This window comes from Candoia aspera, chromosome 3, assembly GCF_035149785.1.
Source record: "Candoia aspera isolate rCanAsp1 chromosome 3, rCanAsp1.hap2, whole genome shotgun sequence".
In the NCBI taxonomy this organism is placed as follows: Eukaryota; Metazoa; Chordata; class Lepidosauria; order Squamata; family Boidae; genus Candoia; species Candoia aspera.
This window is the reverse complement of record NC_086155.1, coordinates 74,351,145-74,365,427: the sequence shown is the minus strand read 5'-3', so window position 1 is coordinate 74,365,427 and position 14,283 is coordinate 74,351,145. Positions and strand designations below refer to the sequence as shown.

At 37.3% G+C, this 14,283-nt stretch overlaps 1 protein-coding gene across 1 annotated transcript; it reads right to left on the bottom strand.

The window, feature by feature from the left end:
* Positions 1 to 5,518: 5,518 nt before the first annotated feature.
* On the bottom strand, positions 5,519 to 14,281 carry TYW3 (tRNA-yW synthesizing protein 3 homolog). Its single transcript, XM_063298133.1, has 6 exons — positions 13,979 to 14,281; positions 12,634 to 12,714; positions 9,850 to 9,948; positions 8,410 to 8,481; positions 7,247 to 7,380; positions 5,519 to 6,065 (listed from the first exon to the last, which is right to left on the bottom strand). The coding sequence occupies exons 1-6, from the start codon at positions 14,222 to 14,224 to the stop codon at positions 5,903 to 5,905; spliced, it is 795 nt and encodes a 264-aa protein (XP_063154203.1). The 5' UTR covers positions 14,225 to 14,281; the 3' UTR covers positions 5,519 to 5,902.
* Positions 14,282 to 14,283: the final 2 nt, after the last annotated feature.

The window sequence follows — 14,283 nt, the reverse complement described above, 5'->3', positions numbered from 1 at the left end:
GAAGAAATGGTATATCACTGTAACATTCACCTTAATTGCAGTGTGTGGATTCCTCAGAGCATCATAATCTTTTTTTCAGGTTCAGAAAAAGATTGGCCTACTTTAATTAATAACAGAGAATTATTAATACAAGAGAATTACTAATAAATTAACAGAGAATTGCTACATTCACACAAGGTCTGCACTGCCCTGATAAAATATTATAGGGTGTTTGAATAACAAGTTTGTCTACTTTTTAAAATAGCATTCCCCTGTCATACTTATTGTGTGATTAACTTTTTCTCCTCCAGGCCAAGATTCTCGGTTTCTTTTTGTACTGTCCTGGATCAGTCCTCCATATTTTAATCATGGGCTACTTATATTTGAGATTATGGGCACTGTTATATCTCTTGGTTTGCTCTGTGAACAATATTTAACCCCTGTATACTTTCAGTGAATATTAACACTGTGTATGCATTTAAAAAGTTTGTGAGAGCTGAGCATATTAAAAATGGGAGAATTATAGCATTTGCACATGGATTGTACAAACACAAGCAGTTCTAGGAGAGCAAAGTGCACATTCCAGTCACGTTCTTCGTGCCGTCTCCTTTGCTGCGTTTGAGGTTCCCTGATATTCAGCAGATGGGGTGCAAAGGGATTTTAGAGGTTGATGGAAAAAGGCATGGTATGTTCATGCTGATGGCAGGGCATGGTTGTACTTCTTTGGACACCAGCCAATGTATGCAGCAGGTTCATTTCTCTTAGAAATAGAAATATGAAAATAAGCAGGGCAGGATAGCAAAGGCTCTGGGGAAAGTTTTCAGTTCTGTTCTTAATGTGTCCAATGAAAATGACTGTAGGTAGAATAGCTGTTGAACTTTTATTGAGTATTGGAGGGGTATAGGAGAGGTATTTGAGAGTTAATTATCAAGCAGATTAGAAGCAAGACTCATTGGAAGAAGGCCTCATGACTTGGATTCAGAGATAACTACAGGAGATTTGTGTGGTACAAACTAATTTGATGGTGATACACATCCAGTAGAAGATAGCTATCATGGCTGATAATCCATCCTTAAACCATCACTTCTGTGAAGCTTCTGGCACCAATGGCTAGTTCTAAGTTCTACTGGACTTCATCTTCCCATGTTCTAAAGCCTCAGCCAGGATAGTCACTGGTGAGGCATGCTGGAAGATATAATTCAGCAATAGAGAGATCTAGAGCTTAGTTATTCCTGATGTTATAATTTATATTTCCTCAGTTATTTTTATTTTATTTTTATTTTTATTTATTTATTCATTCATTCATTCATTCATTCATTCAATTCATATTGCCACCCATCTCAAACTAGTGACTCTGGGCGGCATATTTTCCACATGTTTTTGTATTGTAACCTACTTGGGGCAAAACCTACAGTCTGACACTCCATAAAACTCCATGTACATTGTTACAGATCTACAAATATAAATACAAATTACTATTAATACTGCTTTGACCAAGAATGTCAATAGGCCACCTCAGCTGTCCTTGTCTATCTGGTCGTATTTAATGACAATCAAACCTGGAGTATAGGACTGTAGATTCACACTAAGATTCTGTGTATTTTTCTGGATAGTTCCTTCTATTTATGTTTTTCCAGGGTTATCTGTATAGAGAAATGATAATTGTTTCCACTATACTGCATAGTGTTATGAATAAATAAAATTTGTTGCATTGCCATCCTGTACAATTTAAATGGAATTTACTTCTGCGTAGACACACAGAGGCTAGCCTGGCCAGGTTTCAATTCAGTCAGCAAAAATCCATTGATTTCTTTTATACCTTAAGTATATCTGCTCTGTGAGAAAGGTAACAATCTAAAATGAGTTTGTATAAAATATAATGTTATGTGCCTTTAACACACACAAACACACATATATTCATATTCAACATTCTTATTTATCATAACTGCATAATATTTAAGGCTTTATATATTCCATTTATCTCTGCTGTCAGCTTAATTTCATGGTATTCTGAATGAATTGAGAAACTGTTTTCCCACAACAGAACAAAACAACAAAATTCCTCAAATCTAAAGTCCCCTTTGTTTGTTTGTTTATACATTTTCACGTATAAAATTTGGAACAGGAACTTCTCAGCTGACTATATGTAGGATAGTGCCACCTGGTGGTCCCTCGTTAAAATGAAAACAAAAGAAACCACATACCCAAATTCAAGAGTCCATAATTTTGTGTGGTTTGGTCTGCATTCTTCATTTATCATGGCTGGCCTTCTCATCAGGAAAATGTTTCTGATAGCCACTGAAATTTCAGAACTGGTACATAACCAAATAGCAAATTTTGTGTGTTTGCATTTATTGAACAGCTTGCACCAATACATAATTGTTCATTTAAAGGACAGGCTCAGCAAATATTTTATTCCAGTGTTTTGAAATGACCACCATCTTTGTCAGAGAATGGGCATCTTGATTTGAACTGCAATATGCATAGCTTCCACATATTGAAAATCTATAAGTAACAGTAAATGATTCATTGTATAACAACTATCCTGTTCCAAAATGAAATTGTTTCCCAGATTAATTTGTTTGGCCATTAAAAACTGCATGATCAAATTAGGGAGATCCAGGTGTACTCTGGCTTTTTAACATTTAAAATTCCCTTCCATGAGATCCTTGGACAAGTACTAGGCTTCCTTGGTTTCTGCTAACATAAAAGTGCTGAATTACCTAAGTAGGGTTTTACTTAATTTAAGCCATGAGAAGTAGCTGATCATAATCATAGTTACAATATTTGATTGTCCTTTGCAAACTGCAGTTTAGACGCAATATTGTTAGAGTTTATTCAGATGGAGTTCTAATACTAATTTAGTTATTAATATCCCACTTTTTGATACATACTGTTGTCTTAGCTCCCATCAGTGACAGGTAGATTGCCTCAGACCTACATACTTAAATGGACAGCATGCTCAAAGGAAAAAAAGAAAAACATTGAGAAGAAAGATCAGTTTGCCAATGCCAGAACAAAACATTTAGTTGTATACTAGCATTCATATACACTTGCTGCGAGGCTGACCTTTCCTTATTTGGGTAAGTTGTCTTACTTGAATAAGCCTGTTGCAGCTGAATCAAGATGATGGAAGAAATGCAATCTGATGGCAATTGGCAATTCAAGACTCTGTGTGTGTGTGTGTACACCTACAAAAGTCAGGATCAGTCTTCTGTCAACTTATTTTTCTTGACAACGATTATTTATTTATTTAGACAAGACTGCCCATCATACATACATAAGCACAGTACAATAACTGAGGCACAGTAACCGATTCACAACACAATTACACCTATATTGAACTCAACTAACATCCTGGTCCAGTATTTGGGGGAAAAGCCATGTCTTCATAGACTTCCAGAAATCCAGGTTTGAGACTCTCCAGATTTTGGGGAGAGGCTGTTCCATAAGACAGGTGCCATAACTGAGAAGGGATGTAGCAGACACCAGTTTGCCGTTGTCTTCTTCTGCAATGTCTATGTCAGCCAGTTAACTTTAGAAAGGCCTTCCACAGAGTGATTAACTATCTTCATTCATACCTATAAAACAGATATTGAAATATCCATAAAATATATCTAGGATGATAATTGAATAGAATCAGTGAGCAGCATTGAAATTAACTGTTAAAATCAGTATGTGTATGCATATATAATTCCAAATCAATAACTATGAGTTATGTAATAGTCATAGATTGTCTTGTAATTTTGCATATGCATTGTATGCAATTAAATTAATTTTCTTACATCTGACTGGGGAATGAACTAATCCCCCATCCAAAGATAGATACCTATTCTTTTTGCCAAACCTAGGAGATGATCCCAATCTACACATTTTAATGTTCTGAATTCCTCTGAACAATTTTCAGCACTATACACAAGAATTTTCAGCAGTTTCACTGTCCATGACCTTCTAGGTACAGATGGATCTACAAATGTCTTTGACCATCTTCATTCATCAACTAGGAAGCAGCTGACATAGCAAATTTAAAGTTTCAGGTTCTAAACGTATGAAAAACACAATTGCCTACATTTCTTCTCTTTAAACTTTATGTGGGAGAGGTATTATTATATTTAACAGGCATTTTTTTTCCTGGGATATATTTAGCATTACAGTGACAAACCATCTACTTTTGATATTTGCTGACATAAGCTGCATTTGGCTCCCAGTAGTTTGTAATACACACTTCGTTCATATTGAGACCATTTTAGATACTAGAAATCAAGTATTTGATTCACAAATCAATTTACAACTTTTAAGCCTCTCACTTATATATAATTAGCTGGTGAGTTGAAAACCCTCATTGATGCTCTGCTGGGTGGGTAAGGCAATGATAGTTTTAGTCTGAAAGATCTGGAGGGCACCAGATTGTGGAAGACTAAAATAAAGTGTAAAAATAAGGACTGCACACTGGAATGCCTTTTGAATGCATTATTAGTAAGATGCTTAAAAAGTTTTAAATTAGCTTTTGAATTAAATAGAATGAGTACACCAGTAAGATGATCATCTTTTCATCAGTAACACTTTATACTTCTGGATGTTCCTATCAAAAATTGTTTTTTGATTACAAGTAGTAGCTGAGATATATCTAATTATGCCATTTTATTGGTGAATACTACCTCTACCAGTTATATGTATCCTTCATGCTGTGTGACCCGTACATCAGTCTGGAGCAGCCTTTCTCAACCTTTTGACCCTGGAGCAACCCTTGCACATTCAGGCTCAAATATAGGCCAGAAGTGACAAAATTATTGTATTCATTTCATGTGTAGGCCTGTATATATGCATTAACAGTGTTCTTAAACTAAAAATAAAGAATGAAACTTACCTCTTTAATGTGAAGTTGCCTGAATTTGAAATAATTTTTTAAATAAATCATGATCTCCCAGGAAACCCCTAGTGACCTCTCGTGGAACCCTAGGGTTCCATGGAACCCTGGTTGAGAAACCCTGCTCTAGAGAAATATCGAATTGTCTTAAGTAGGATTTGTTATGTGTGAGGAGGATGGAGGGCAAAGAACGGCTGTAAACTAAATACAGGTGAGTGCAAATCAAACTCACAGGGTCGGGCGTAGCCTATTACTACTGTAGTTTACTCAAATCTAGTTATTAGCCACTTGTAATTTTTGGTGAACTACATCCACATCAATCCAAACAGCATAACATAGAAAGATGTAGTTAAGGAGATATACATAAAAGAATAAAGTTCTAGTCACGTGTAGATTAGAAAGTAATGAAACGTCTCAAAATGATTATCAACAGTGGGAAAGGTTAATACTTCTTACAATTATTTATTTCAGTAGCTTAATCCAGGATGCATTTGTTTCCTGCTTTTCTTCCACACACTAAAGAGGTTTTGCTCTCAGAAGTGGACTTATGGTCTCAATTATCCATACTAAATGAAATAGGAAGAGCAAAGTAATTTTAATAGCAGAAGTTTCTTTGGTTATATTCAGAACAGTATTTAACCCTTTAAAGAACATTTTCAAATAAGAAAATCACACACAGAGCAAAACCGTTTATTGTGGCCATGTCTTAGGTACAAGTTTGAGATATTGCACGTTTTTTACGTTTGTAAAAAAATGAAGTCACTTTCTCCCAAAGTTATCTGCCCATCTTACATCCTGTAACAGGGAAAGCACACTCCGGGTCCAAAAATGTCCATAAAAGTTTTGAAGTTCACTTATATGTTGTGGCAGTTAAGACCTTGCTAATAACTAAACATGTTACCTTCTAGAGCACAATAATCTACTAAGCTCTTATAAAGAGCAAAGAAAAAACAACATTATACAAACATAATGTGTATATGGCTACTTCACATAATTCTATCCGCAGCACATCTCAGTGGAAAATATTAGTATTGCTTTGACTACTGTCTTCACTTTCTAAGCTTTTTTTTTGTCTGAAGAAGGACTTCCAGCACCCTTTTTGGTTGCTTGAGATTTTTTTCTTCCACAGGAGTCCATGCCATTTCCTTTTTCTTTCTCCTCAGAAGGAGAACTGGAGTGATTCCTGTTTTCTAGTGCAAACTTCAAAGAACTGTAAAATCTAGAGAGGAACAAAGACTTAAATAAGTTTCAGGTTAGCAATTCAATTAATTGGCTCTCATAAGACAGAACCTGCAGCTCAGAAACACTAACAACAAACTAAGTTAATGCAATACCACAGCTGAATCACATAGTTTTTTTCAACTGATTTCTGAGATGCTAAAATAGCACAGCATTGGTATATTTTATTTATTAAATTTCTATCCTACTGCAATTATATGACTCTTGGCAGGACACAAAAACAACTGTAAAACATCTACAGTATAATAAATAAAACCTCAAAAGTACAAAAGACCAATAATCAAAGATCAAAAGCAACCAAGATATGACCTGAAAATGGAGCAGTGAACAGAAAGAAAATTCACAGGACGGCATCATCTTAATTAAATCTATGCAAGAAGATAGAGTTTAATATGGTACTTATACAATAAATACAAAGAAGTAGAACTAGTTTAATGGGGCTTTTTATGCTATGCTGTTATCTTAAAAACTGGAGACCAGCAGAGATCAAACCTTACCAAAGTGACTCTAACAACGGTTACTCATTAAACCTATCCACCCTTACTCAGGAGAAAAACCTATTGAATGATGTGAATTCCTTCCAAATCACCGTGCATAGATCAGGATAGTAAATAAACCAAACCAAACCAGATATCCTGCCCCCAAGCTCTTTTTTTCCAGATCCAGGGAATATTAAGAGAGTCATATATGGAGTGCCTTACCTGTACCTCAGAAAAGGGCCTACAAAATAATAGATGCGGTAATAATAACAAGTTATGATGCCTTTGCTCACTGTTGACCCATGTATGGAAAGCCACAAAACTATGTATTATTACAATTTCTATATGGTGGAACAGCAGACAGGTAAGAGGGGAATTCATACCCCTTTTTGTGTTAGAGTGTATGGAAGTCTACTAAAGACATACACTGAAGAACCAGTATAACAGCATAAGGCACTAACATAATACTTTTGTAATGCCAGGACCATGTATTTTGATCACTTTAAACTCTGCCAACGTATTGCTGTTACTATCAAATATTTTCCATGTATAGGCCAGAGAGACAGACAGACAGACAGACAGACACACACACACACACACACACATCTTTGTTTGTTCGTTTTTAATGCACCCAAAATGAAACTTCTGGGGTGGATATATATTTTATATATTGCTAACAAACCTGTCAATTCTCTTCCCATTTTCTTCCATCTTCCGATTAGCAACTTGAACTACGAAGTCAACATATTCTTCACTGACCATTAGTCTTCCTTTCTGGGTTAATGGAACTTCTAAGCAATGGGTACTTCGGACAGCCTAGATTGATGCAAAAGGAGAAACTTACATATTAACCAGTTTTATTAAATCTTATAAAAGATGAGCATACATTTTTGAATTCTATATCAAAAACTTGCAACTTATTGCTAAATTAAGAATTATGGACTTACTGAGGTTGGGGGCAGCCAGAAAGACTATTTTTCACTGTTGTTGAGACTGGGCAACCCCATATTTACAGCCTTGGTTCATTAATATCTATTTGCTTTCTGTTCATGCCTTGGCTCTCTAGCAGTGTAATGGAAAGACTGGTCAATGTAGTCAAGGTTTAATTGTGTTTAAAAATAAAGCTGAATTATTTCCTTTATGTAACACAGTATGTTTTTGTTGTTACACTTTCCCCCTTTGCCTATTTTTTTCTTTCTCTCCTTTTACTTCTTTGGGTTTTTTCCCTCTATTTTTTCTTGTATATTAAAGCAATAAAATATAATATTTTTAAGAGGTCTGACATGGAAATAGTTCTGAGGATAGGTAAGATCGTTAAAGAAAACGTAATCTTTTATGGTATTTAATGGAAAAGATACTTGACATGGCAAAGGAAGGAATATATATATTTTCTAATGTACAATTTTTTTAGTAATTACAAAATATTTCACATTGCTTCCATCAACCCAGATGAAATTGTTGATTTTGATTAATATATGCCTGCTTCTGAAAATGGCTGGGGCTCTTGGCTGCACCCAAGATTTGACTTAAAGCTTTTAAGGAGACCTCAACATGGCTGAGACTTGATTCAACCTGCTAATTAAAACATGTATTTTCACAACTTGTCATACTGATGTGATGTATTTGGTTTATTACTGGGTACTTCGGTGATGGTGATCTTATTCTGTGAAAAGAGGGAATCAAAGAAGTGTCCCTGCCATCAGGGGACCTGTGATGGTCATGCACTTACTTTCCATGTACAGATGCTGGTTCACCTTGGTGTGGTCTGTATGCAGTTACACGCTAGCAATGAGCTTGGGAGGATCTGCACATATCCCTTTGGTCAAACTAGAAAAAACAACATACCATCATAATTTTTCCTTTCCGGCTAACTGTAATACCAGAGTTGCGGAACCCAGCTTCTATAGCCACGGTGTGCTGTAAAGATAAGACCGAACAGCTGGTATAAACAACCTACTTCATCTAAATACTATGTCAATTTAAGAACTTTCTTGGAAAGATATACAACAGTGAAACAAAGTGTATTTTCAAATACTGATTTTTCTCCTAAACGTTTCCAGGAATATAAACATATTTGTTATGTCTGAATCCAAAAAGTAGATTTTGTTCTGCACTACTCCAAAATATTTCAGGTAGTCTTCGTACAGTGACCACAATTGGGACCGGCTACTCAACCGGTTAAGTGGTTGTTAAGTGAAACCTGACTGTGCTTATGATCTTACTTCAGCTTTCCTTTGTTTTACAGACCCATGAAGGTCATAAATGCAAGAATTGGTCATAAAGTTACTTCTTCATCACTGTTGTAACTGCAAGCAGTCACTAAACAAGGCAGTTGTTAAATGAGGACTACCTATATAACAGAAAGAAGTACTTCAAAAAGTACATACTTGGAAAGTATTTATAACAACAGGCCCATAGCAATGTGAATCCACGTTCTGAAGCAGAAAAATAGAAGTAACAGTTAAGCAAATTCTCCGGTGCAGACCTATCATGGCATGTTTAAAGTGAATTGTGAAGAATCGTGGTACCTTAAAAGCAGCTTATAACTTAGAATGGACTGCCAATTAGAGATAAAATACGTCTTTTTTATAAGAGCTGTGCAAAACATTTTGAAGTGCAAATATTCCATCTTTAGAACAGCACTGATCTCACCTTACTGGAAGTGTTTCCACCTCAAAACTGGCTATGCTGATTTCTGTTTTGCAAACAACAATCAGTTTAAAGGTTCGAATACTGCTAGTCAGATTGGAACATCTTAAATTATTTTTGGTGACGTTGGAATGAGTTGTCTCTGGGTTCAGACATTTTGATCTATAAAAATGTCCATACTTCTAATCTCTTCCTCTTTCTGAATTCTGTTTATATTATCTACAGCATAGTAAAACAGTAAGAAGACCCAACTGTAGCATATTCTTGCTGATGTGAATCAAAATAATAAAAAGGACCTTACAGTAGTTCCTTGCTGAAACAGGCTCAGAGCCAATATCAAGTATTGATGAGTAATGACTACATAATTTGATGATAACCACCAAAAATTGCCAGCCATATAGAACTGTGTTTCTGAAATTCTCATTCCACATCACAATCCCAACAAAACATGCTTTCACTTACAGTATGAGTATCATATCTGTAGAAACAATAGAAATCCTATTTCCTCCATCAGCACTTTCACAGACCCAGTTATTTAACACATAATGCTTCAGATAATGCCTTTAGGTGTGAAATCAGGGAGGAATCAAACATTACTTACGTAGCAATAATAGTGTTTCAAGCACAATACTTTACCAGAAGTTGTGCATCTTGCAGGCCTTGACATTGTACATGGAGAACAAATGGTTCAAATTTGAAGATGGCATCAGCTGCAGCTTTCTGCAAGGCTGTAAGCTAAGAAATAGCAAAAGGTTAGTATCAATGCTACATCTGTTAGCAATGAAATATAAGCAGCTTATTTAGCATCTAAAAACACCGCATGACAGAAGCTGATTCGACTTGCTAATTAAAATACATTTCTACATGTTATAATACTCATATGCTCTGTCTGGTATATGCTCTGCTTGGTTTTTATTTTCTTTAGTACAACATTCTGCTGGGATTTAATTTTCCAAAAGACTGTGTAATTGATGATAGAGTTTTAGAAATCTTGATGTTGTATGATCTAGCTATAACTCTAAGGACTGCACATCCAGTTTTAAGAAAAGCCTCTGATCAAATCTGGTCTATCAGTTTCCAGATGTCATTCAAACAATACCTTGAAAAATAATAAATTCCATCTAGCTACAAGATCTGCAGTGCTGGAAAAAAACCCTGCACATTTAGAGTGATAATGCATGTGTTTACAGAGTACTTCAAAAACTTTCCTGACCCCAAATGTTTTAGTAAAGATTTTATCTACATACTGACCTCTTTAATCTTTTAAAACTGGTGTTTGGAAGAAAAGGATAATACAAAGCATTGTTTCCCTAAGAATGCTTTCGTTCAATAAAAATTTATTTTCTCTTCAGATCACAACATCTTAGAACAGTGTTTCTCAACCTTGGCAATTTTAAGTTGTGTGGACTTCAACTCCCAGAATTCCCCAGCCAGTTGAAGTCCACACATCTTAAAGTTGCCACGGCTGAGAAACACTTGTCTTAGAATGTTCAGATTGGAGGGTATTTTGGAGATCGTCTAGTCCAACCCCCTGCCAAGGGTTGGAATCCACTTCTACAGCATCACTGGAAATTGTCCTCCTGCTTCTGTTTAAACACATCCAGTGAAGGGAGGCCATCACCTCCAGAGGTAGGCATCTTGCAGGTCTTGCAGTGAGGACTTTTTTCCTCTGGTGTTTGACCAGATTCTTTTTCTTTGTAGTTTAAACAGTGTTCTGGAACAACTCTGAAGAATTCTGCCTCATCTTCTATATTTCAGCCCTTCGGATTCTTGAAGACACCTGTCTATTATGTTGCCTCTCTGTCTCCCCTCCTCCAAGCTAAACCACCCAACACCTTCTGCCATTCCTTGTACATTTTCCCCTCCAGGCCCCTTATCATCTTCGTTGCTTTCCTCTGGATGTGGTCCAGTTCATCAGTCCTTCCTTCCTTTTTTTAAAAAAGTTTTTATTAAAAGATTTTACATATATAATAAGTACATTCACAGAAAAAGATATAGTAAATGTGAAAGAGGAAAAAAAAGGAAAGGAAAAAAGAGATAAAGAAAAAAGGAGACAGGAGAAAGAAAACAAAAGAACAGAAAACATGAAAAGAAATGGCTTCCGACCTTCCTCTTAGCAGTCATACATACAATTCTAATCAAACCTCTCTCTCTAAAGTTACACAATAATTCCCTTCGTTCTATAACCTATTCTTTTTAATCATCAAAACTGTAAGTTATCAGTCCTTCCTAAAATGCAGTACTCAGGGCTGGATACAGTATTCTAGGTTTGACCAATGCAGAACAAATAACAAAGACTTCTCTTAATCTTTATATTATACTTTGATGGTGAAGCCTAAGAATGTAGTTGGCTTTTATGCAGCAGCTGCATTATACTGTTAATTCATGTTCAACGTGATCCACCAAGACATCCAGTTCCATGTACGTCTGCCCAACATAGTCCCTTGCTGATCCTATACTCATACCTTTCATTTTTCCTAAATGAATGTAGACCTTGCATTTGTCCTGTTGAAATTCATCTTGTTTGCTCCTCCCATTGTTTCAGCTTGTCAAGAACCTTCTGGATCTTGATACTGCTCTCTAAGATGTTTCCCATTGATCTATCTTTATGTCATCTGCAAATCTGATCATCATATATTCTAACTCCTTATCCAAGTCTCTAGATCTCATGTTGGAATCAGCTGTGTCATCTTTAAATGAAACATAGTAACATTTCCCCATATGTTTAAACAATCAAAACAGAAACTAGGCCTCATAAAAAAGTTCGTAATATATATAGCTGACAGTTGTCCTATTTGCATTGTATTTGCTGAATTAAAGATTAAAATATCTTTAGCTATTTTTGTGCAACCAGGAGTATATACCCTTATCTGAGCAATACTGGGAACTGGTACAGGTCTCATCTAAGCTCCCAAAAACATATAAATATGCATATTCCTTTCAGAAGCCCGCAATTTTCCACTGCAGAAAAATCTCTTATTGTTATGGCTTTAAAACAAGTTGGTCCTATCAGCAGAAGTCATCATCAAAACATTAAAACATTGAAATTAATAAGGCAATTTAATAATTTGATATATTCAGCTTCTTAGATAGCCTCAAACTTAAGACAACAGTAGTCATTACACATGAGTTAAACATCTGATGGAAAAAAGCATCAGAAAGCCAGTCATGTCCAGCATCCATTGAATGACCCCTCACCACTCCTTAAAAAAGGAGATACAATGTCCATTTACTTTGATTGATAAAGACCAGCATGAGCTACAAACTTAAGACAAGGCATGGAAGAGCAGACCCCTTTCCTTACTGATTTTGTCAAATGAAATGAATTATACAAGCTTAGTAATTCCTAGAATATTGTTAACATACGGAAACAAGCAATATTCTAAAAGTTTGTGTAATAAATAATGTATTGGCCCTTACCACATCTTTTGTAGTACATAATTGATGGGTCACCATAAGCCAAGTGCAGCTTTGCTTCTGTATTTCAAAGCCAGCAGTATCCTAGTTAGAAAAAAAACCCGGTTTCATACACAGTACAAATCTCTTAGTCATAGAAACATATTCAGAACTACTGGCCATATTTCCAAGTTTCCAACATTAAAACACTACAATTTCCCAGCTTGCTGAAGAGAAGAAGAAAAGCCAGAGAGGACAGACAGGGGAATAAAATTTCGCAAATGAATCAGTTTTAAGCTGCACATGCTGGTTAGTTAGAGAAAAAAAGAGTAAGAAGTCATATTTGTGGGGATGATTATCACATTGATCTCTGACAGAACAAGCCTTGACTGGGCTAAAGCAGTAGCACTTAAAACTCTGAATAAGGCATATCTTGCCATCACTATATTTTCAAAAAGGGAAAGGGATAGGCCAATACTTCAGTATATCAGGTGCAACCTGAAGCACCTGTTAACTAAATGTATTAGGTGTTCCATCTCCTTTTCAGAGGGACTCTAAGGTCAAAGTTATGGCCAATGCATCTCACCCAGGTTCTGGATGTTTTTGCTCTTTCATCATTGTCACTTAGGCTGGTGAAGAATTCTGGACAGCTAGCCAGCTTGGAGTAGTAGTTAAGGCACCAAGCCAGAAACTGGGAGACCGTGAGTTCTGGTCCCAGCTCAGGCACAAAGCCAGCTGGGGGACTTTGGGCCAGTCACTCTCTCTCAGCCCAAGGAAGCAGGCAGTGGCAAACCACTTCTAAAGAACCTTGCCAAGAAAACTGCAGGGGCTTGTCCAGGCAATTGCCAGGAGTCAACGCTAACTTGAAGGTACCAAAAAGAAAAGCTTCCATCCTGTGGACTATTTCACGGGATCTATCCAAAGGTGGCTTTTCAAGGCTAAATTCACCGAGCTTCGTCTTCAAGTCCCATAATCTGAAAGAGGGCTGAAACGAAGTTCTCATAGCAGGAACGGGATTGGCAGAAACGACTTCCTCGATGGATTGGAAGGTACTCAGCACCCAATTTAAGGCAGGACAGGGCTTCCAGACTCTGAGCTGCAAAATTCCGGGCGGCAGCAACGAGGTGGAAAAAATCCCAACACTTCGCGGGCATCTAGTGGTCGCGCGGAGCTTTGCAACCCAGATGGAGTATAGCCTTAACCCAGCGGGGGGCTTCCCTAAAGCAGCGCGTTAACTCCAAGGCTTTTTATCAGGTTATAACCCCATAAGAACACAGAGCAGAAAGGGGAGACGGAGCGGTTCCACCCAACTTCAGCTCAGCTTCAGATCTGCGGGGCGAAGGGGAGCCGAGGCCGAAAGCGGGCTTACCGCGCCCTGGGGTGCGGCAGGGGGCTGTTCCAGGACTACCACGCGCCCCGAGCACGAGCTGGTAGTACAGAAAGTCTCGCGGCCATTCAGGAGCCGGACGATCCCCTCTATAGGCTCATCCACGCTGCCCTTCCGGCTCGCGTCTGCGCGCGACAGCCGCTGCTCTTTCCAGTGCTTGAAATCGGCCATCAGCGGCGGCGGAGCCTCTTCCTCCTCCCCGCCCCCCGCAGCAATGGCGGCCCTCATAGTCTCCGTCCCTGGGAGGCGCCATCTTAGCCGGACGGCGCCTTGCCTGGGACAAACTT